At 31.8% G+C, this 23,734-nt stretch overlaps 1 protein-coding gene across 4 annotated transcripts in view; it reads right to left on the bottom strand.

Annotated features, from left to right (window-relative positions):
* Nucleotides 1-12,468, bottom strand: part of LOC123530091 (sodium- and chloride-dependent glycine transporter 1-like) — an 89,623-nt gene extending 77,155 nt beyond the window's left edge. For 2 of the 4 annotated variants that reach the window (XR_008366658.1, XR_008366659.1), the window contains exon 1: nucleotides 11,433-12,467. Coding sequence is in view for 1 of the 4 variants with exons in the window: in XM_053521035.1 (XP_053377010.1) it covers nucleotides 11,433-11,907 (475 nt within the window). In the remaining 3 variants the exon portion in view is untranslated. Of the gene's footprint in view, nucleotides 1-11,432 lie in introns of all 4 variants that reach the window. The other 2 variants (XR_008366660.1, XM_053521035.1) reach the window with 2 other exon arrangements.
* Nucleotides 12,469-23,734: the final 11,266 nt, after the last annotated feature.

Here is a 23,734-nt window from a genome sequence, read left to right as displayed (position 1 = left end):
TTTAGCAGACTTCCAGTAGTCTTATTATTTTGTTTATAATAATAATTAATTACATCATCGTATATTCTTGATATACTGTGTATTCTGTTTCTGGATAAAAAACACCATTACGAACTTCAAGACGACAAGAGCTCAAAGTGCAATTTTCATTGCATGCATTAATTTTAAATGTATCTAATAAATGTGGGTTATGTTCTTGTGATACTTTTATCAGGTCGTTGTAAATAAACAAATACATGTTGTGGTTTTGTTACACCAGCTGTTATTCTAAAGGTTATATTAGTTTGTTGTGTATCAGTTGATTGTGTCACCATTTCCCTAAGGTATGACCATCTTGCTTTTGTAAATCTTTCAGTAGCAATTAGATCAAACCCAAATTCATTGAAAATTAAACGTGGAACCCATAGAATTAATTTTGTTACAATTACTCTACCAGCATCAGCAGCATTAGCTCTAAAAATTAATTCATCATCATCTGTCAGCTGTAGTGTTATTTGAATTTGACTTGGAGGTATAATATTAGTTTCTAAACCCTGAAAAAATGAATAATTATTTAGTGGAATTTTAGCATTTACCTCTTTACCACCTTCGATTAATAACTTCCTAGTAGCAAAACCCGAATTATATTTAGCTTGGGCAGGTCTGAGTTCAGTGCCAGCGTCAGTATCTAAATAAATAAACTCATTTGTTCCAGTTGATTTTGCATAATCTTCAGATAGTTCAACCAAACTCTTTACATTTGTTACTTTGTATAAATTATTACAATCATATACAATTTTTCCATTTTGTTTAACCACTAACTGATCAATTAATGAAGCTGCATTATTAATTAAAGCAATTTGATCTCCATCACCGTAATTATTACCATTAGCAAGTTTATTTACTTTAAAACTTACTTCAAAATAAGCATTAAACCAATCAAAATATGAACTTCTATCATTAATTGTAAAGTGATATCCGTTTTTTTGTTGCTTAACATTATTTCCTAGGACAGATATTAAAGCTGTATCTAATTGAATAGGAGTTAATTCATATCTTTCGCAATATTGTTTTGTTCTAAACATGTATATATTATATATTATTTTATTTTTTTATTTTAGTTTTTATTTTATTTTTTATTTTATTTTTTATTAAAGTTAAAACTTTAGTTTTTATAAATTAATCTGTTAATACGTTTACGTGTCCCAGATCCTGACAATATTTTATTTATTCTCATATGAATATCCTCCTCATTATCATTATTATTTTTATTATTTTTACTATTATTCTTTTCTTGTAATTCCTTGGCAATTAAATTACCAACTGCTGGAGCAGGTTTCTTTTTAAGTTTTTCAACAATTTTAGCTGCAGTTAAATTTCCAACTTCTGTTCCAACCTTTTTTGTTCCACTTTCAAGTGCTGCTTTTCCTGCTGTTTCCAAAGCTTTTTTTCCAGCTGTGCTAATTGAAGATGCAACTCCGCTTGAAAGCAATTTCGTTAAAGTGTCAAAGATACCTGTTCCGTGTATGATTTCTTCTCCTGTGTGAGCATCAACATAAATAAATATTCCTTTATTTTTGTCATAATTTTTTGTAACATTATATAAAACTAAAATTTATAATTTCATATTTCTTTTAAAATTAGTGTTAAAACTTGTTTCAAACCTCATTAAAATTAATTATTCTATCAAATACATCTGTAATATATATTCTAATTGAATTTATAATATATTATTAATTTCAGAATATCCAACTCTTTGTGGTTCTTTTGTAAATGGATAAGCTCTTGTTAAATCTGCAGTACTTAAAGCATAGATAATATCACTGAAATTACCATCAACAAGTTGAATTATCAATAAGATCACAATGAATGTAAATTGTATCCACAGAGTTAGTTATATTCGGTGTTGTGTTCCCCATTCAGTTTTGTCTAATTTTTTTTTCTCAAATCCAAGCAATGTATGAAAATTTGATATTCCAAATCCAACTTAAATTATCTGTAATTGAAATCAAAATCTTAAAACTACTTAAATCAAATTCCAACTTATTGGAGCAATTTCTGATTTATTAAATTCAAAATCATCATTACTTATTAATGTTTCCCTAATATAATTATTAATATCTGTGTAACTGTAAGAACCGTTTGTAAATATGATATCTTTCCATTCTTTACCATTATTGTAACGAATTCTTTTATTGTCATATTCATCACTAATATTATGCCAAGAGTAGGTCATAGTGTTAATACTATCCAAACCAACAACATAAGTTTTATTTTTATCTAAAATTAAAGAACGACTAAATCTGATTGTAAAATCACTCGGTTTATTTTTATCATCTTTAACGTTCAGAACTTAATACTATTTTTTGTTCCATTTATATAATTATTAAACATATCTTTTTAATAAAAGTGTAAATTCAAGAAAAAATAATTTTTATATAACATTTCATGTGTTCTGGTAAAAGTGAATTCATTTTTAATAGTTCATCAATTATTCTAATACTTCATTTTTTAGTTCCTCATATTATTTCCAGCATCAATTGAACCACAAATAACTCCAAGTCATTAACCAATTCTTTTGGATTACATGGACAAACGTCATAACACTTGTCCCCTAATTACTTTTTTAAATTTCATAGATCTTTTATTGATAGGTAATCCTGATTTTCTGTTATTCTTTAAATATTTTTCTGAATGAATTGAATGTTTTTTATTTATGTTATATCTTGTTATTAATCAAATCAATCAAATCATCATCAACTTTAGTGTTAATAAACTTCTTTTCCAGTTATTCTATCCTTAGCAATTAATTTGTTTTGACCATAAAGTTTATTTAAGTTAATAATTAAATTACCATATTGACCATTTGGTGAAACTTTATATGGGTTATGATATCTTATTCCTTTTCCTTTTTTATATATAAGCTCCGTACCAAGAATATAATTTAATCGTTTTTTGTACTTTATCAGTTCGTCTTGTTCATGTTTTAATTCTTTTGCTTCTTCTTTCTTATTTGGATCTTTCGATCTTGATTTGCTAGCTATTGAACCATTTAACTTCACAATATTCGTAGTAACATTACCTATTGTATTTTGGACTTTGTCTCCATATATTTTATCAGGATTAGATTCATCTGCAGTAAATAATTTAAACATTTTAGACGGTTTGGAATATCCATATTCTTCTAAAACATCAGTATCCAAATCAGCATCTAAATCTATTGTATGTATTTTTTTTTCTTTCGGTCTTGCTCCCAATTCTTCTTCTAATTCTTCAGTTGTATCATGCTCACCTTCTTTTAATGGTTGTAGTCCCGGAGGTGGTTGTTTTTCCATTATCTCTGTCGCCATTTTTAGATTTTCTATTTCGTGTATCTTATCAGTAAAACTTTCTGGAAGTAACGCTAATTGCTACTTAATTCCAGGTAATGCTTTTAACTGACTTGATAATTGTTCTTTTTGACTTTCTATTTTTTCAGTAATTGGCTTATAAATTTCAGTGTACATATCCCGATTTGTAGCTTTTCTTATTTTTTCTCTCATTATTTCTTCTCTAAGATTTCTCATCTTTTGCCCAACTAATTTTTTTCTTATTATCATTTCATTAAGTTTTGATTGCATTTATATAATAATGTAAGATAATGTAAAATAATGTAAAATAATGTAAGATAATGTAAGATATTGTAAAATAATGTAAAATAATGTAATATTTATATAAATGGAAATTCCAAATTATGATACAAAAAGTGATAATCCAATAACTTTAAACAATTTTATCCTTTTATGCCAGATTCATGTTTTAGAATGTTAATATGTGGATCTTCTGGATCTGGAAAAAACAAATACATTAATGCATATACTTCGAAAACCTCTTATTATATATGATAAATTTACTTATATGCTAAAAACCTAGAACAATCTAAATATCAAGATTTAATTAACCACTTAAGTCAAATTGCAAAAAACATTAAAGTAGATCCAAATGAAATACTTGAATGTTCAGTGATCCCAACCAATTGAACCTTGTGAGAATCTTGAATCAGAAAAAACAAAAAGTAGTAATATTTGATGATTTTGTATGTGAAGATAAAAAAGTTCAAATGAAATAACAAAATACTTTATTCAAGGACGTCACAAAAACTGTTGTGTTATTTATTTAAGTCAGTCTTACTATAAAACACCAAAAGATATTCGAATTAACTGTTCACATTATATTTTATTTGAAAGTCCGGGTAAACGAGAAAATGATATGATTTGTAATGAACAAAATATAGATCGTGATTCATTTGCTAATGCAACAAATCAAAAATATGATTTCTTATATATTGACAAACCAAGGAAGTTTTTAAGAAAAAACTTTACTGGTAATATATAGATGGGTGTTTTTAATGATACAAAACAAATAAGTGAAACTGAAAGTGTAAGTAAAGTTAAATTTGATATTGATTTAAGTGATTATGCTACTAAAAAACAATACAAAAAGCTTAGAAAGGACATGGAATCATATCTTCACAGAAATAAGGAACTTGATAACACAATGAACAGAGCATTAGATATGGGAGGTAATAAAATAATCAACTTAGGAAATCCAGATAAATCCACCGATGTAGTTTCAAGACGATTTATGTTTAAAAAAGTTCAAAGTGTAATAGATGACTATAATCTTGAAGATATCAAATCTATAAAACAAACACTAGAAGTAGAAGTAAAGAATATTGAAGAATTAACAAAAGATTTTAAAAAGAATTCATTATTAATAGTTGAATTACAAGGTAAAATTGAAAGAAGAAATGAAAGCTATGGTTGATTCTATTAAAGAACTTGAAGAGAAATCAGATTTGACAGATGATAACATAAAAGAAGTATTTCGAGTTAATTTAAACATTTTATTCACCCAAATTCAAGAATTAAAAGATAGTATGATTAAACATGAAGAACTAAAAGACAAGATTATTGAAGCTGAAAAAAGTTACAAAATATGTATCAGTTAGAAATCAGAACAGAAATAAATAAACTAAATACTGAAAACTGAAAAAAAAGCATAAAGATTTATTAGAATTAATTTCAAATAAACTTGCAGAATAAATCTGAATTGGAAAAGGCAGTTCACAAAGAGGTGATGATCATGACACAGCATTAGAGGATTTTAAAGAAGAAATTAATTCTAAAATAGATGACTTTAAAAAACAAATTCGAAATTGGATTAGTATTGTTGACAACCGTCATAATTTAAAGTATGCAGACTTAAGTAATATTACAAAAAAATTACAAGAAGATATGACGCAGCTTAATGCTAAAGTTGAAGAACATAAAAATGAACTGGACTTTGTAGTTGAAAATCAGTTAAACAAGGAGAGTTAATTACTGCTAATACTGAAGCAATTAACACAGTTAATAATCAGATAGAAAAATTTGAAGAAACAACTTGTAACCTGATTAATAATGTTGATGCAAGTCACAATATAAAGTACAAAGAGTTAAGTAAACTTAAGGTTTATTACAAGAAGATATTAATAAATTTAATAATCAAATTAATGATAAAATTAAAAAAATAATAAATGATTTGGACTCTGTAGTTGAAATATCAGCTAAACAAGGAGAATCAATCACTGCTAATACCCAAGTAATTACTGCTAATACTAAAGCAATAACCGCTAATGTCGGAGAAATTACCATAATACCCAAGAAATTACAAAAAGTAAAAAATGTTTCTTAAAACAAGAAACACAATTAGCTAGAACAAAAGGTGTTGTTGACAATTTATCTGCTTCTGAAGTTGCTACAACAAAACGAGTTGATGATTTAGCTGAAATAATTCTTAAACTTAAAAAGAAAGACAGGAAAATAGAAAAAAAGGGTAGAGGAAGTGAGACATGAAGCGTTTCTCTTTGAATACTATTATAATCATACTTTTGATTACATACAAATGAAAAAGTATTTTCACCGTCGTGGTGCGTGGATACATTCAACATATAAAATATGGCCGATCTGAACTATTTAAATATATTTGAAATAAGATCTGGAATTATCTTAGATTATAAAGATTTTATAAGCATAAACCAACAATATAAAATAGATGTACTAGATATGCTTTTGAGTGGTGTGTTTATAGTAAAAAAACCGGAACTTATATAATAGATATTAAGATTTTATTAAAGGGTGCGAGCTCTCCGGGTGAACCGTATAAACCGACTAAAAGCCCAATATCACATTTTATATTTAGGTGGCGAAATAATAGGCCTCAGGATGATGTTTTATTTGATATATTTGATAATGTAAATATAACAGCTGAGGCAGCTGAGGACTTTGATACTGATAGTTAATATCTATGTATAAGAAAAAAATTAAAATTTATCTAAAACAAGGAACAATGTTTGATATCACCCGTATGACGATTCAGCATTTACAGAATTAACATTTATGCTTTGATGGGCAGTACATCAAAAATTCTACATATCAGATGAACCTGTATCCTATGATAGAAACAGCCTTTTGGATTAAAAGCTTAATTAAAGTTTTAATTACTATGTGTACCCTGATAATATACTTACTAATTGAAAATAAGATCAAATACCTTACATTTTATTAATAAATATAATATAATATAATCTGCCAAAGTTTTGCCAAAGTTCTGCCAAGTGGCAGGAATGTGGCAGTGTCTGCCAACTTGGCAGAAAAATGGCAGGCTTTTGATTGGTTGAATTTGTGGTTTCCCGCATTATCATTTTTAAAAAATGCACTTGATTTACCTTTGACATTTATATTAAATCAGCTGTAAAACGTAAATCGATCACAAGGAAGTTTAAACGAATTGTACTACAAATGTAAACATATCGGTTAACTTTATGAATGAAAGTAAATATCAATAGAACGACACCGGTGTCGCTTTACATTGAGCTTACAAACGATATTGATTGATAAACTTGTTAAAGAAAATGACACCGGTGTCGTTAGATTTTGAGGGTACAAGTGTACCGAGTGCAACCGAAGACTGTAGGTCTGACTGGGTCAAAGACCCTGAAGGTTTCGGCTTCGCGAGTTAGTATTATAAGTTAGGGTTGGGTTAATTACTGGGTTTAAAACCTATGGATTTTAAATTGTCCGGCATTGGTCAGTTCGGACCAAGGGTTAAAAGGTCAAATGGGGTTAGATTGACTTCGCACAAACAATTCTTATACTACTCTTCTGAAAGCTTATTACATGCTTATAAAATCAGCAAAATATGGGTTTGTAAATATGAAAATACATATATTAGATCTATGTGTCTTAATTGTGTTGTGATGTCATAAAGCATGTTGTTGTTAACTGTAATAGAATGAACATTTACAGAGGGAAATTGCACAGAACCATATATGATGTCTTTGGTGCACAGGTGGTTTCAGAAATTATGCCAGGTGATAGTGAAACCAAGTTTCAAAAACTTATAGGGAGACGCTTATTATCTTTACAGAACAGGAATGTTCATAAACATTTTCTAAGAATAGCGATAGAATATGTTTACCATTGTATTAAAAATGCCAGAAGTATACAACTTTAACAAAGATCCTTATTAACAAATCTGTATTACTATTGCGCTAACATTGTATGTATAAGTTTAAATGTCTGTTTTATTTTGTTCAAAACAACACAATTATATGTAGCATTGTCATTGATATGATATGCAATGATCTATGTTTAGTATTACATTGAGATGAAGAGATCAATCTTTAATCATAACCAATGCTCATATAGTCCAAATTATGTAAATGTGTTCAATATTTATATTTCAATTATCTAGTTTATAGTTTTGTATATATGTTACCTTTCTGTGATGTTATATTATATTTTTTGTCATAGTTATGTAAATCACTCAAATGTGGAAATAAAGATATATATATAACAGGTCGTTAACCGACCGCAACAGTTTTGTTATCAAAGCCAATTACCCGAAGGTTACTTGAAAAATCCTAAATGGTATTTTATTCAAATGCTATACAGCGGCATTTCTGGAAGTCAGTTCATGATTTTGGCCCCGCCTTCCAGTCAATACGACTTCTTATCATCAATTATGTTACTTTGTTTATACCAGTGGAAATGACTATAAAGATAGATTTAACAATATAATTTAAAATATTGGGCTGAGCGCGAAAGTATTGTAACTGTATATAAATAAAGAACAAGATACACTAGTTTCGCGCTCAGCCCTCGAAATGTTGTGCATGAACAATTTTAAACTGCAATAAATGATACTAGATCTAGAAACGGTCGTGTGATGCATCTCAATGTAACATTGATTTGTAAACGATGGAAATAACAGTATTATTTACCTAACTCAAAGCAACCGTGTGTACAGGACATGTACTGTAACTATTTTTTTGCAATTGCCGCGTGTCTAGTGGTATTCACACCGGTACATACGTTTCCTCCTGGCCCAAATGTTCATCTGTTAAATCGTTTTTGTCAGCTGCCTTGATAGTAAATAGATAAACAAACGGCACCTCCTGGCATTTTCATGATATATGTAGTTCAGCATTCAAGGCATTTTGGCAGCATTTTTGAGAAGCAAAAACCGTATAGCACATGAATTTATAATCTTATACTCTTAATTAACTGTCATTTGTGGAGAAATATCATGGTAAATAAATGCCAGACAAAAGTCCCTTTAAGCAGATATTGTCCCAGTGGTGTTTTTTTTCTTCTTGTTTGCTTTTTGCTGTTAGTTTTTTTTATTATTTGTTTTTGGGTTGTTGTTATTGTTGTTTTAATGTATTTTTGTCAACTCTAGGCAATTTTTAACAGCTTTGGGAAGTTTTCATGCTTTATATAGATCGTATAACAATTTAAATTGAAAACACACCTTTTGTCGGTAAAATACCCGGGCATCTTTTTGTTCGGTTTAACTTTATACCGACGCAATTATAGGTCATATGGTGATCTCCCAGCTGTTCATGGTAGCGGAAGACCACCAGGTGTCCATTCCAATTATTGTTTCAATGGCAAATGTCCTTCCGCAAACAAGCTAAACGGTTTCCCCACATGCAAACATGCTATCCGAAATCAGTTTTCTTGTCCACCAGGCCACGCAGATCTATATAATACATGGATTACCGCATAGTGTCATAATGCCAAACGAATGTCAGTGTATTGGAAGTATTGAAAGTGCAGCAGGAAAGTGAATTTCGATAATAGGTTACCGATTTTCAATCTGGTGATATTGATATCCTAATTTGTTTTTATTTCAATGTAAAGAGAGATAATTTACTGTCATCGTTACAGTGATTTCACGTTATATTTTTTATCAGTTGTTTATTCACCTTTACACAAATATATATATAAGAAAACAGCTACTCAGAATTTAAAGCCAAAGAAGGCCACGGTATACGGCCAATGACACATTGATGGACAATATTGCAAGGTCTAGAAAATATAGACACAAGAGGGACTTTCGTTTTAGCCATTACAAAGGTTTTTTTACTGATATACCATCAATAAACACAAGTTTTATACAATTTACATTTGTTAAAAATTAAGTTTTGGTTATTTCAAGGACTTAAAAATAAATTTCCAGGCTTTATTTAATAATTTTAATAATTTACGTTTTCGAACATATGAGGTTCTATCACAACATAATAGTTTGCAGTCAACATGACATTACTTAAGTTACCGTTGTACTGAATTTGTATAAGTTCGTGTAAGTCTCCATTTAGTAATTAAGTTATCTTTGAATTGACGGTTTTCTTGCAGAAATATTTTGTTTCATTTCAAAACATCCATATGTAACATTTTGCTTAACAAATAAACATGATAATTATACGTGAGTGTTTAGAGTAGTGGCATCCTTATACCATACTGAAAAAAAATCCAGCTGTAAATAATCGATTCCAAAATTTTTAGTGAAATGGCTTATGATGTATTCAATGATTTATTAGTTTCGCATTTGAACATGTATGTAGTAAAGTTTCTCGATGTGTTTAATCATGTAACGCACTACCAGCAATACTAATTAAACATGATTTAGGTTCCGTAAATACTGCAATGTGTAAGAATGATCTAAAAACCGTTCGCTGAGGCTTGTTTATGTTGCAGATGTATGTATTTCGTTCTTTAGTGTGAATACCTTTGGAGCCAGTATACTCATTGGATATATACTATCAACTTTATAATACTGAATCAAGATATGTGCTACCTACGTCTGGACACGATATACTACACTTTTAACTAACATACCGATCGCTTGTTCTCATTTATATAGTCGCTTTGATTTGTAATTTCTGCAAATTGCCATAAGAATCCCTGAATAAGTCTTTCTGCGGTGTATTTTGTTTAAACGCAATAGTAACATAAAGCTATAGCTAACTTTACTGCTCCACCGAATCCATAACAAAAGTTTATGTTCGTTATGACCAATTTATTTTACAGAGAAATAAGTAGGGCTAAAATTGGGACATTTAAAAATGTTCCTTATAACCGCGAATCCGATATAACCGTACTCGTTTCAGATGAATTTTACTGTATATCTTCTGTTCTGTTCTGTCCATAATTACGTTTAAATGGTCTGTCTTCACATCTGATTCACGTGGAAAAGTTTTCAGTTACTTGTGGAGGTAGAGTTAATATAAGTGTTGAATCCAAGACTATAAGACCGAGCAAAACTATTCACAAATCTGCAGTACAGTAAAATAAATGCAATGATGTCTAAAGGTCTGGTTATTATTATAAGTTATTTGCAGAACTCTTCAAAACAAAGGAGCCGGTATGTAATTTTTGTTACAGCGAAATTGTCTAGCAGAATCTTGCTTGACTTTTGTAACACGAGTAAGGAAAATAAAAGTACAGTACACCTTTTTCTAGGCATGTAATCGTACTTCTGTGGAATAAAGTCACTTTGTTATAGCAAAGTATTTTCAGTGACTATGACTTTTGGTACTTTGCAAAAGTCATTTATAAACTTCATTATTTATTGGATGAAATGTTTTATCTTTCTAAAGAGTTCTAGTTTTATCCTACTCAAAAATCAGAATTAGTCTTGAAAAAGAAACGGACAAACTAAAGTTAATTATCATTCCGAAGAATGGTCTTTCTAATTGTGTGAAACTCTTCGATGGATAAAGAATACATTTTGTGGATACATACAAAACTCCCATTAACTGGCCGAAAAATGACTGAAATGTTGAAAATAGTTATCTAACACAAAATGTTGTTTGTTTCGTGACAGAGATAAAAGTGTATAAGTAGTCAGGGACGCTCATCCAGACGTCTATTTGTCTTTCAATAAAAATATGTAGTGGGGTCATGAAGTGCAGTTGATGAGCGCCCCTGACTTCAGGTATAAATAATAAAAACGTAGGCATTTCGTGAAAAAGCAAAACAATAGTTAAAAACAACAACAAAATCTAATCCTGTGTTATATTTCAATGAACCATTGAAAAGCCTGAAATAAAAAAATGAGTAGTAACTAACTAACAAAGAACTTACCCCCACTATTTCTGAAACAGAAGTAAGGAAAACGCCAAATATTTCCAAGACCAACCGTATATCCTACAAGAGAAAGCACAAACTCGAATTGACCACCCCATGTTTCTCTCTCCGCTTTATCACATGCGACTTTGTCACTTGAGTTTTCTTCTTTTATATCACTGTTTTCTACAAGTGTGTCCCTTAAGTTTTCTTCTTTCGACTCACTGTTTTCTACAAGTGTGTCCCTTAAGTTTTCTTCTTTCAACTCACTGTTTTCAACAAGTGTGTCCCTTAAGTTTTCTTCTTTCAACTCACTGTTTTCAACAAGTGTGTCTCTTAAGTTCTCTTCTTTTATATCACAGTTTTCAACAAGTATGTCTCCTAAGTTATCTTCTTTCATCTCATTGTTTTCAACAAGTGCGTCTCTTAAATCTTCTTCTTTCGCCTCTACAAATCTCTCAAAATCATCAAGCTTTGTTAATTCCTCCGCCATTGCCACGAATGATTTTTAAGTAAATTGCAATTCGAAAAGTAAGTGTTTATTTCAGGACAACTAAAATAACAGACGTGTACGCCGACATCAATTTCTAGCCTTAATTTAATGTATAGCTATCTTTGAAAATGTTAGGGTCTATCTCTGCATTATATTATATTGTATTCCAGTGACAAGATCTGTCTAATTAAAATCTCGGTCTTCTCGTACACGAAGCGTAGCGTTATTGAGCAGGTGATGGTACTTTTTCACTGTAAACTTAAAACATAAGTATGTATATGATAAACACGAAATAGTAACTATCAAAGTATGACAAAAAAATCAAATATCTTTTGTAAACTAGATATATGACTCGATAGTTATCCTTGCTGACTGGCGAAAAAGATATAGTAATACGTAAAGTTCACGTAAAGTAGTCTCTCCTTATAGTGGCATAATTCCGGCGTCACTTGAAAATTCTTCATCATATCATAAAAAAATCTATTGAAAGCGACTGAATAATAAACCTGTTGAAAAGGATTTTTGGCTACACAATGAGTAGAAAATGTCAAGCACAGAACGAAATAACAAACAGCTGTATGCAGGATCGTTTGTATATCGCCAGGCTCCCGCATCAGGCCACGCCAAATCGATTTGTAGTTCTTCGGAACGATCTCATAAAAAATTCAACTTTAAGAAAAATATCAGCCGCTCGCATATGCAGGTTAAACGGGAAAAAACATTTTTATTATGCAACTATTCAACAACACCAAAACGGTTTGTAAGTGGGTTTTTTTTAAAGCACTACCTCAATCTTTCACGATATCAGATTTTGAAGCACTTCACTTAGACTTTCATAACACAGTCATTATTATTAACAGAAATGATCACTTCACACAGGTAAACTTTTCACTTATTAAGACGTATAAAACAATTGACCGCACTGGAGAATATCAAGACTTTGAATTACTTGCTCTTCACCTTTTCCTTGATCAGTCTGTTGATATACACATATACTAACAACAGTAACAAAAGTAATAAAGTAACAAAACTATGGAAGAGTATGTGCACCATCAACTTAAGATCAAAGTACACTGGACTATTGGAACTCTACGTTGGTTTAACGCTGAAGTCAGTATACATTATAAAGACGAGTAGCTTTATAGTTGTGCATCTGCAGATCAGACATTGGATTCTAACGATAAGAGCAATTTATTGTATTGACACCTTTCAATAAAAATGTATTTTGTAATAACTTAACAGTACACAACGATTAATTAAACTCCGTCACACTGGCCATAGTTTTCGCAGAACCTATTCGCAGTAAATAAGATACTGACGATTCTGCCTGTTGTGGAACTTCTAAATACCTATCTGCTTGATCATTTTTGAAATAGTTTTTATAGCTATGATATAGACCATCTGTGTCTCTCTTGATCTTTTTTTCAGTTTCGAACAGATAAGCCGTTTTGCCTTACAGTATTTCTTCATTACAATCCCCTTTCTTTAAATATGTAACATTTAATTATTTTCATTGGCGGGGCATATGGGGAGCTTTGTCAATAATTTCACTTACCAAAATGTTACGTTATTCTAAATAACGTGCAACGAGAAACGGTTATGCTTTTATGTACGCTGATCGATTTGCAGAGAGAAAGCATTCAGTCTTTACGCGAGGACTTTTGAAAATTGTGAAATACGACAATACAAACTAAAATCAGACATGTGCCTATATATTTCGTTATATTACACAAATTAAAGATTATAAGTCATCATAACTGTCCTGTTGAAAAGAATGTCTTAAAAAGTGTTTGACCTATGCAGTTTGTTGACGTGTTGTAGCCAAGAGGGGGAGCCAACTTTCCAGTGGTGTCGCTAAGAAGCTGAGTGAGAGCCATTGCACATTTAATTTCAGGATTTTGAATGCTATTAAGTTATCATCAAACTATTCGTTTTCCTTAGAATGTACTGAGGGATCTTTGCTCTTCTTTTCTCTTTTGCAACATGTCTAATGACATTCAAACTTGGGTCATTATGTCATAGGTTGGATTTATATGTATAATCAATCGTGCAAGAATCTTTAACTCATGCACGTCTTTGTGTCTAGTTAAATACTTCAATGCGTCAATCGTTTGTTTTTCATGTTAAGAAATATCCCGTTTCATAGCAGAAACTCTGTATTCTGAGTAATTTACTAGTATAAGTATGTAGTCGTACTTAGTGCCTTAAATAGTCACTCTGTCACTTATCTTCTTCTGTTCCATTTACTTTTGCTCTCTTCAATAGCAAGTCACCCCCCCCCCCCCAACCCCCCACCCGCTTCCTTCAGCATTATTCAACAAGAGGGTCATTGATCCTAAAGCGCACGCCTGTGTACAAGACTTCAAGTGTGTTTGTATAACGTAATGGTACAAGTACAGAGTTCGGTTTCTTCTGTGTCAGCCTGAAAAGAGTCAAACCCTTATATCACATGCCAAATATCAAAGCCCTAGAGAAAAAGAGTTTTAAAGTGTGATAGCTGAAAACCTAATTTTAACCATAAAAACCCATATGTTCAATGAACAGGAACCATTTGAATAACTTTGAAAGAGGGCTACCTAGAAATCATTGACTGTGACTCAATGCAGACTTGGAGCGCCGGTATAAATTACAGACTCCGGTACATACCGGATTAACTAAATTTGAACGAAAATATCATAAATGTATATATTTTGTAACCATGGTGATACTAACCCTAACCTTTAGTCGGTATTTCATGCATATTGTACACTAAATGCATGCGGACATGCAAAAGTATGAATATTTTTTCCGTGCGCTACAATTGACAATCACTTTCGGGCATGCGCAGAAGACCGCTCCAAGTCTGCAATGAGTTACATCGGAAATCATTTGTGTAAAGTTTCGTCCCAATCCTTTCAGTGGTTGTTTAAAGAAATCGTTGATAAAAAGTCACCACGCCCTCTGACGGCCATATTTTTGACGAATCAGAAACATTATTTGTAGAGGGCCATACAAGGACAATTTGTGTGAAAATATTTTTTAAATTGGACTATCAGTTTTATACAAGGAGATTTTAAGTTTCTTCCATATACATATAGGGAAAAGTGACCATGTCCCCTTGCAGCCATGCTTTTTGACGAATCGGAATAATTTGAACGAACTTGGTAGAAAGTCATACGAGGACCATTTGCGTAAAATTCTTTTAAAATCGGGCCAGCACTTTCATATAAGAAGATTTTTAAAGTAGTCTCGCAAGAAGTGAAAGGCTGGAAATGCTGATAACAAACCTCTTATACATTGCTTTACATAGAAAACAGTAGTATAGGCATTTAGTACCTTCTAACCTACATAGTGACAAAATTATATTTATTACTTTTAGCCATCAGTTTTTGTATTTCTTTATTCAAACTAGGCTATTTACAAATTCATAAAAAGACATAGTAAAGTTAAGCGTGACTACACATCCAACAAATCAAATATTGAAATTAAAGAGTGAGTTCAAAAATAGAATAAAATTTGTAATAATTTCGAGACACTACCCAATTCAATGCAAAATTTCTCCGGTCATGAAAACTGAAAACTTGTCGAAATAGAAAATCCTCTTACATAAAAAATACAATATGAAACTTATGAGGGTCATAGGACATGATAAAATATCACAAAGAAGTGCAAATATCTCTCAATATAGTCTAAGGAAAACGGGTAGTTTTTGTAACTTCAAGCATTCAACATCCTGTAATTAAATCTGCACTGTCCCCAACTCTGTTCTTAGCGCCACCTCTGCATTGTTGGCTCCTCCTCTTTGCCACAAATGCACATAGACAGATAAAATCCGTCAGTAAATCCCACAGGTTAAACTTCTGTTCAACAAGTCTTTGAAATCGTTAATTTGTGTAAAGTATAAAAAGTATAAGCACATATCCAATTTAGGATTGTACCGGTCCTATTTCACAACTTTCAAACGTCTTCACTTCAAGAAATACTTTTTCTCTACAAATCAACCTGCATACATAAAAAGTATAACCATTTCTTAATAGAACTACATTGCCCGTTTGTTGAAATAAGATCTTAAATTTGTTACAGAATGTTAAAAACAATGAATTTGCCCTCTTTTGCCCTCTTTATTTACCTTTCTTGTAAAGTTCCGGTCAAAACCTCTGAAGTATAACTGGCTCTTTTATAAATTCACCTCCAAAAAAGAGAAGGAGCAAGTGTAAGGGCTTTGGATAGGTAGACCGCATGCGATATAAGAATTAGTAGTTATATTTATACATATAAACATGTGACGCACCTTCAATTTTGTTTACAGAAACTCCTCAATATCAGGTAAATGACCCTTAGTGGAAAGATCAGTTTACAGAAACTCCTCAATATCAGGTAAATGACTCTTAGTGGAAAGATCAGTTTACAGAAACTCTTCAATATCAGATAAATGACCCTTGGTGGAAAGATCAGTTTACAGAAACTCCTCAATATCAGGTAAATGACACTTGGTGGAAAGATCAGTTTACAGAAACTCATCAATATCAGGTAAATGACCCTTGGTGGAAAGATCAGTTTACAGAAACTCCTCAATATCAGGTAAATGACCCTTGGTGGAAAGATCAGTTTACAGAAACTCCTCAATATCAGGTAAATGGTGAAAAGATCAGTTTAGGAGTAAACAACAGATTGAATAATTTCGCAGGTGAAATGAATTACACTTACGCACAGTGATCATTTTAACTATCGAGATATGTATTTGATGGTATGGGCGTGTTTTGAGTGGAAATATAAATCTTATTCTGGACCTTTCTAGTGGCTTTAAGTATGCAGCGGAAGCTTAGACTTTCCGGCAATTCAATCCACTTAACTTGTCTATAATATGTTAAACTTTTTAGATGTCATATTTGCTTTGAAATATTTTATAGATGAATAGACAGGATTAACCAAACACTTAGTAAAAATACGCATATCAGCGGAACTCACCTAATTTTCGCTGCTAATACAGGTTACACTTCTTAGCTCACCGTGGCGACAGTTACAGAGCTATTGCGATACCCCCGGTGACTGCGTCGTGTATAGTCATGTTGTTAATGGTTCTTGTATCTTAAGTATTTCTCATCAATACCGAATAAAACTTTACAAATGCTTTCTCCACGATTATACCAACTGAATGACATTGGTTCCATAACTCATGCATTATTTTTATGAAATAATGTCCTTCGCACTTAGACTTTCTTGTGATTGTCAGAAAGTATGTCATTAACTTTACATCACAACTAAATGAAACTTCATAGTCACAGCCACACACATTAGCACAAACCCAGGTTAACCGTACCTCATCCACCCCATCTATCATCCTGAATATATAATATATAAACTATTAGTATTTTCTGGATTTTGTAATGGCTATAAAAAATCATAGCTGAAATAATTATCAAAATTTGACTCACTTCGAAAGAAAGGCTCCAGTACGCAATTTAATCAGCAGAAATTTGCACATAAACTATTATTCCTTCTTCGGTGCTTTCTCCCTGTAATTTCCAATCATGTTTCGGGTCGAACACAGCTATTTTGTAACATCGAAAACGCGAATAAACAATACGAACTCTTCACATTGTTCTTTTCATGCACCTGTATGTTAATATATACATGTAATTATACTAATATAGATTTAGAAGTGGTTTGAAAACTAATTATTAATGATGAAATTGTCTCATGCTATTTGTAGATTAGTTAATGCATATAAACCCCCTAAATGTGTGAGTCACATTATGAAAACAATCACGTTGTAACGTCGTAAGTATCAACGACATTTAGGCAAACATTCCCTGTCTCAAAGTACTTCCTTGTATGCTAAATACACTTTCGATGTGGTTCCACCCACAAGACACCAGCCTGTAGTGAGACCTTTACTGAAACTTAGTATTTAAATTTTGATCTCGTCATGTTCTTCAATGCAAGGAAGTATGCAAAATCTGGGAGATTACAGAGAGAGATCAAGCTACTCTAGGAAATTCCTGTACAAAGATCTCGGGCTGAGTACTCTCAGCCTTATGTCTTGATGCATTAACCTGATGTATGAATACAATGTTTTCAGTGAGAAGCTGTTGTTTGTATTAAGTCACGTTGATTCACCTGAAATGACACAATATGAATCATGCGACTTAACAGAACGTACTTTTGAAATAAAATTGTTTGAAACTTGCATTTATTTCATATACTTGTTCTGTGATTGCTTGTTCTCATTTATATAGTCGCTTTGATTTGTAATTTCTGCAAATTGCCATAAGAAACCCTTTTTGCGGTGTATTTTGTTTAAAGGCAAAGAAAATCTCCTATATAAGTGACCCCCCCCCCCCCCCCCAAATACCAGACTTTTTAATCCCCAATATACAAGATCCTGTCTGGTCCAGTCTGATAAGGGTCCATAAAACCCCTGTAGACTTGACATGTAGCGTAATTATTGTCAGAGAATCATAAATTTTATTGCCTACAGGTAAATTGGTTATTTCCTGTGTTTTGCATTTTATAATTGAAATGCTGTTGTTTTTTTAGTCTTTTTTCAGCATGTACACAAAATTATTTTAATTGATAAGATACTAATTTTGATTGCTCAGTCATGTTGAGTAATGTCCTGGCCAATTAAATTGTAACTCTTATAGCAAAGCATTTCTCACTATAAAATGATTATTCAAAACTTAATAAGAGAAATTACAAGTTTGTTTATTCAATGATTATGATCTTTTAATCAAAAGTAACAAAATAAAAACGAAAAAAAAAGATAATTGCTGGATTTTATTAGAAATTAAAGAAGCGTTCAGTTGCATTTTTAATAGATAAAGAAGGTATATAGACAGAAGGATGTTATATATTTAAAATGCTTAATTCCTCTTGTGTTGTCTAAATAATGTTAACTTTCTTTTATGTATAATAAAATCCAGCAATAAAGATATATCATTGTTCAAAATACACAATAATTTATTACTTCTAAAAGCTATGTGCTGGAACGCATTTTTTATATTTTTGATAATAAAAAACAGCAATAATGAGATGTAATTGTTAAAAAACTTACTTTATTAAAAATATGATAAAACACTGTTGTATCTTATCACTTTGTTTATTTAGTCCTAATTCAATCAAGCTTTCTAAACTCGTTATAAAGGTGAGAACTGATTTGCTATAAAGGTGAGAAATATCACCTGCAATTTATTTATTGCACAGTAGCTAAACAGTAGCTTATTATGATAAACAGAAGCAAGTCTACCAATGGTCCTGACTTGTGTATTGGCCCTTATCGCCAATACGCAGACCTTATCATCTCCATAGGCCACATACCAGGCATACCAGAATCAGTGTCTTTAAAGGCAATAGTAACATAAAGCTATAGCTAACTTTACTGCTCCACTGAATCCATAACAAAAGTCTATGTTCGTTATGACCAATTTATTTTACAGAGAAATAAGAGTCCTAAAATTGGGACATTTAAAAATGTTCCTTATAACCGCGAATCCGATATAACCGTACTCGTTTCAGATGAAGTTTACTGTATATATTCTGTTCTGTTCTGTCCATAATTACGTTTATATGGTCTGTCTTCACATCTGATTCACGTGGAAAAGTTTTCAGTTACTTGTGGAGGTAGAGTTAATATAAGTGTTGAATCCAAGACTATAAGACCGAGCAAAACTATTCACAAAACTATGTACAGTAAAATAAATGCAATGATGTCTAAAGGTCTGGTTATTATTATAAGTTATTTGCAGAACTCTTCAAAACAAAGGAGCCGGTATGTAATTTGTGTTACAGCGAAATTGTCTAGCAGAATCTTGCTTGACTTTTGTAACACGAGTAAGGAAAGTAAAAGTACAGTACACCTTTTTCTAGGCATGTAATCGTACTTCTGTGGAATAAAGTCACTTTGTTATAGCAAAGTATTTTCAGTGAATATGACTTTTGGTACTTTGCAAAAGTCATTTATAAACTTCATTATTTATTGGACGAAATGTTTTATCTTTCTAAAGAGTTCTAGTTTTATCCTACTCAAAAATCAGAATTAGTCTTGAAAAAGAAACGGACAAACTAAAGTTAATTATCATTCCGAAGAATGGTCTTTCTAATTGTGTGAAACTTTTCGATGGATAAAGAATACATTTTGTGGATACATACAAAACTCCCATTAACTGGCTGAAAAATGACTGAAATGTTGAAAATAGTTATCTAACACAAAATGTTGTTTGTTTCGTGACAGAGATAAAAGTGTATAAGTAGTCAGGGACGCTCATCCAGACGTCTATTTGTCTTTCAATAAAAATATGTAGTGGGGTCATGAAGTGCAGTTGATGAGCGCCCCTGACTTCAGGTATAAATAATAAAAACGTAGGCATTTCGTGAAAAAGCAAATAAATAGTTAAAAACAACAACAAAATCTAATCCTGTGTTATATTTCAATGAACCATTGAAAAGCCTGAAATAAAAAAATGAGTAGTAACTAACTAACAAAGAACTTACCCCCACTATTTCTGAAACAGAAGTAAGGAAAACGCCAAATATTTCCTAGACCAACCGTATATCCTACAAGAGAAAGCACAAACTCGAATTGACCACCCTATGTTTCTCTCTCCGCTTTATCACATGCGTCTTTGTCACTTGAGTTTTCTTCTTTTATATCACTGTTTTCTACAAGTGTGTCCCTTAAGTTATCTCCTTTCAACTCACTGTTTTCTACAAGTGTGTCCCTTAAGTTTTCTTCTTTCAACTCACTGTTTTCAACAAGTGTGTCCCTTAAGTTTTCTTCTTTCATCTCACAGTTTTCAACAAGTGTGTCCCTTAAGTTTTTTTTCTTTCAACTCACAGTTTTCAACAAGTGTGTCTCTTAAGTTTTCTTCTTTTATATCACAGTTTTCAACAAGTATGTCTCCTAAGTTTTCTTCTTTCAACTCATTGTTTTCAACAAGTGCGTCTCTTAAATCTTCTTCTTTCGCCTCTACAAATCTCTCAAAATCATCAAGCTTTGTTAATTCCTCCGCCATTGCCACGAATGATTTTTAAGTAAATTGCAATTCGAAAAGTAAGTGTTTATTTCAGGACAACTAAAATAACAGACGTGTACGTCGACATCAATTTCTAGCCTTAATTTAATGTTTAGCTATCTTTGAAAATGTTAGGGTCTATCTCTGCATTATATTATACAGTCGAACTTCGATGGCTCGAACTCGAGGGTCCCGTTGAAATAAGTTCGAGTTTTCCGTTGTTCGAGCCATCCAAATGGCGGCCATTTTGAATTTTGGAATTCGAGGGCATGATATGTTACAAACCTTACATCGTAATATATTGTCATATTGTACCTACATGTGTGTATGATACGATGATTTGTAAAAACAAACGCTGAGAAATAGTCTTTATCATTTATTTTCAAACATGACATAGATACGAAAAAAAAAACATAGATAAAACACTAATATATATTCATAAGAATTTGGTGAAGACAGCATCAATTAAGAAGACATGAATAGCAAACCTTTATGAATCATAATCCAGTGCAAATATTTTCAAATATAAACACGTTAAAACGCAAACAATTAATTCACGAACATTTACACAGAAATATTTGAAAACATTACTAAATGACGTCACATGTAGACATAGGCTATAAATAGACACATGAAATCTACACAACTACGTCAGTTTATTCATAATATCAGTGACATGAGTGAGTCATGTACAGTATACAGTTTATTTTTTTGAATAAATCCTTGATGGAGGACTGAACCGCCGAACGTTTGTTGAACTCTAATTTGGAGAGAGATTTGTACATAGTTCTAACACATGAGATTGAGTTTTTCACATTTGGTGATAGCGTTATATATTTTGTTTTTAAAGCTTTTTTTATCTTATTTTCATTTTGTTCCTTGCTTTCCAGTAGCCGACTTAGCTATCCCCCCGTTTCCGGGTCCTTTACTTAGTTATTCAGCTATGCTAAAGCAGTATGAAAGTTAACATCGAATCTCCCGTTTTTATGCAGAAAAAAATAAAGACAGACATTGCTCAATTATTTTAAATACTTTTATTCGTATTAATCAAAGCCCATTAAAGCATTGCAGTGAACGAAAGTCATTTTGTTTTATTTGTTTGTCGTATACCGACGCTAATTACATAAGCGTGTGAAAATTACGCACGCGCCGGTTAAAGGGGAAGCTTGGCGAATGTCAGGCAGAGGTGTGAAAAACTTTGTAAACAAGCCATTCCGGCGACAAATTGGCTGTTCGACTGAATAGGTGTAATTATCACTGTAATTGAGCCGAAGGGACCACCAAATGAGTTCGAGAGTTCGAATTTTCGAAGTTCGACCGATCCGAGGTAGAACTATATAGAATAAAGAAGAAATAAATTCGGGACCGGGCGAAGAGTTCGAGCGATCCCGGGTGTTCGAAAGATCCGAGTTCGAGCCATTGAAGTTTAACTGTATTGTATTCCAGTGACAAGATCTGTCTAATTAAAATCTCGGTCTTCTTGTACACGAATGCTAGCGTTATTGAGCAGGTGATGGTACTTTTTCACTATAAACTTAAAACATAAGTAAGTATATGATAAACACGAAATAGTAACTATCAAAGTATGACAAAAAAATCAAATATCATTTGTAAACTAGATATATGACTCGATAGTTATCCTTGCTGACTGGCGAAAAAGATATAGTAATACGTAAAGTTCACGTAAAGTAGTCTCTCCTTATAGTGGCATAATTCCGGCGTCACTTGAAAATTCTTCATCATATCATAAAAAAATCCATTGAAAGCGACTGAATAATAAACCTGTCGAAAAGGATTTTTGGCTACACAATGAGTAGAAAATGTCAAGCACAGAACGAAATAACAAACAGCTGTATGCAGGATCGTTTGTATATCGCCAGGCTCCCGCATCAGGCCACGCCAAATCGATTTGTAGATCTCATAAAAAAATTTTACTTTAAGAAAAATATCAGCCGCTCGCATATGCAGGTTAAACGGAAAAGAAACATTTTTATTATGCAACTATTCAATAACACCAAAACGGTTTGTAAGTGGGTTTTTTAAAGCACTACCTCAATCTTTCACGATATCAGATTTTGAAGAACTTCACTTAGACTTTCATAACACAGTCATTATTATTAACAGAAATGATCACTTCACACAGGTAAACTTTTCACTTATTAAGACGTATAAAACAATTGACCGTACTGGAGAATATCAAGACTTTGAATTACTTACTCTTCACCTTTTCCTTGATCAGTCTGTTGATATACACATATACTAACAACAGTAACAAAAGTAATAAAGTAACAAAACTAGGGAAGAGTATGTGCACCATCAACTTAAGATCAAAGTACACTGGACTATTGGAAATAGTTTTTATAGCTATGATATAGACCATCTATGTCTCTCTTGATCTTTTAAGTTTCGAACAGATAAGCCGTTTTGCCTTACAGTATTTCTTCATTACAATCCCCTTTCTTTAAATATGTAACATTTAATTATTTTTATTGACGCGGCATATGGGGAGCTTTGTCAATAATTTCACTTACCAAAATGTTACGTTATTCTAAATAACGTGCAACGAGAAACGGTTATGCTTTTATGTACGCTGATCGATTTGCAGAGAGAAAGCATTCAGTCTTTGCGCGAGGACTTTTGAAAATTGTGAAATACGACAGTACAAACTAAAATCAGACATGTGCCTATATATTTCGTTATATTACACAAATTAAAGATATCTAAGTCATCATAACTGTCCTGTTGAAAAGAATGTCTTAAAAGTGTTTGACCTATGCAATTTGTTGACGTGTTGTAGCCAAGAGGGGGAGCCAACTTTCCAGTGGTGCCGCTAA

Source organism: Mercenaria mercenaria, chromosome 13 (assembly GCF_021730395.1).
Source record: "Mercenaria mercenaria strain notata chromosome 13, MADL_Memer_1, whole genome shotgun sequence".
NCBI classification, from domain to species: domain Eukaryota; kingdom Metazoa; phylum Mollusca; class Bivalvia; order Venerida; family Veneridae; genus Mercenaria; species Mercenaria mercenaria.
The sequence above is the reverse complement of the archived record's forward strand: the minus strand, read 5'-3'. Positions and strand labels throughout refer to the sequence as shown.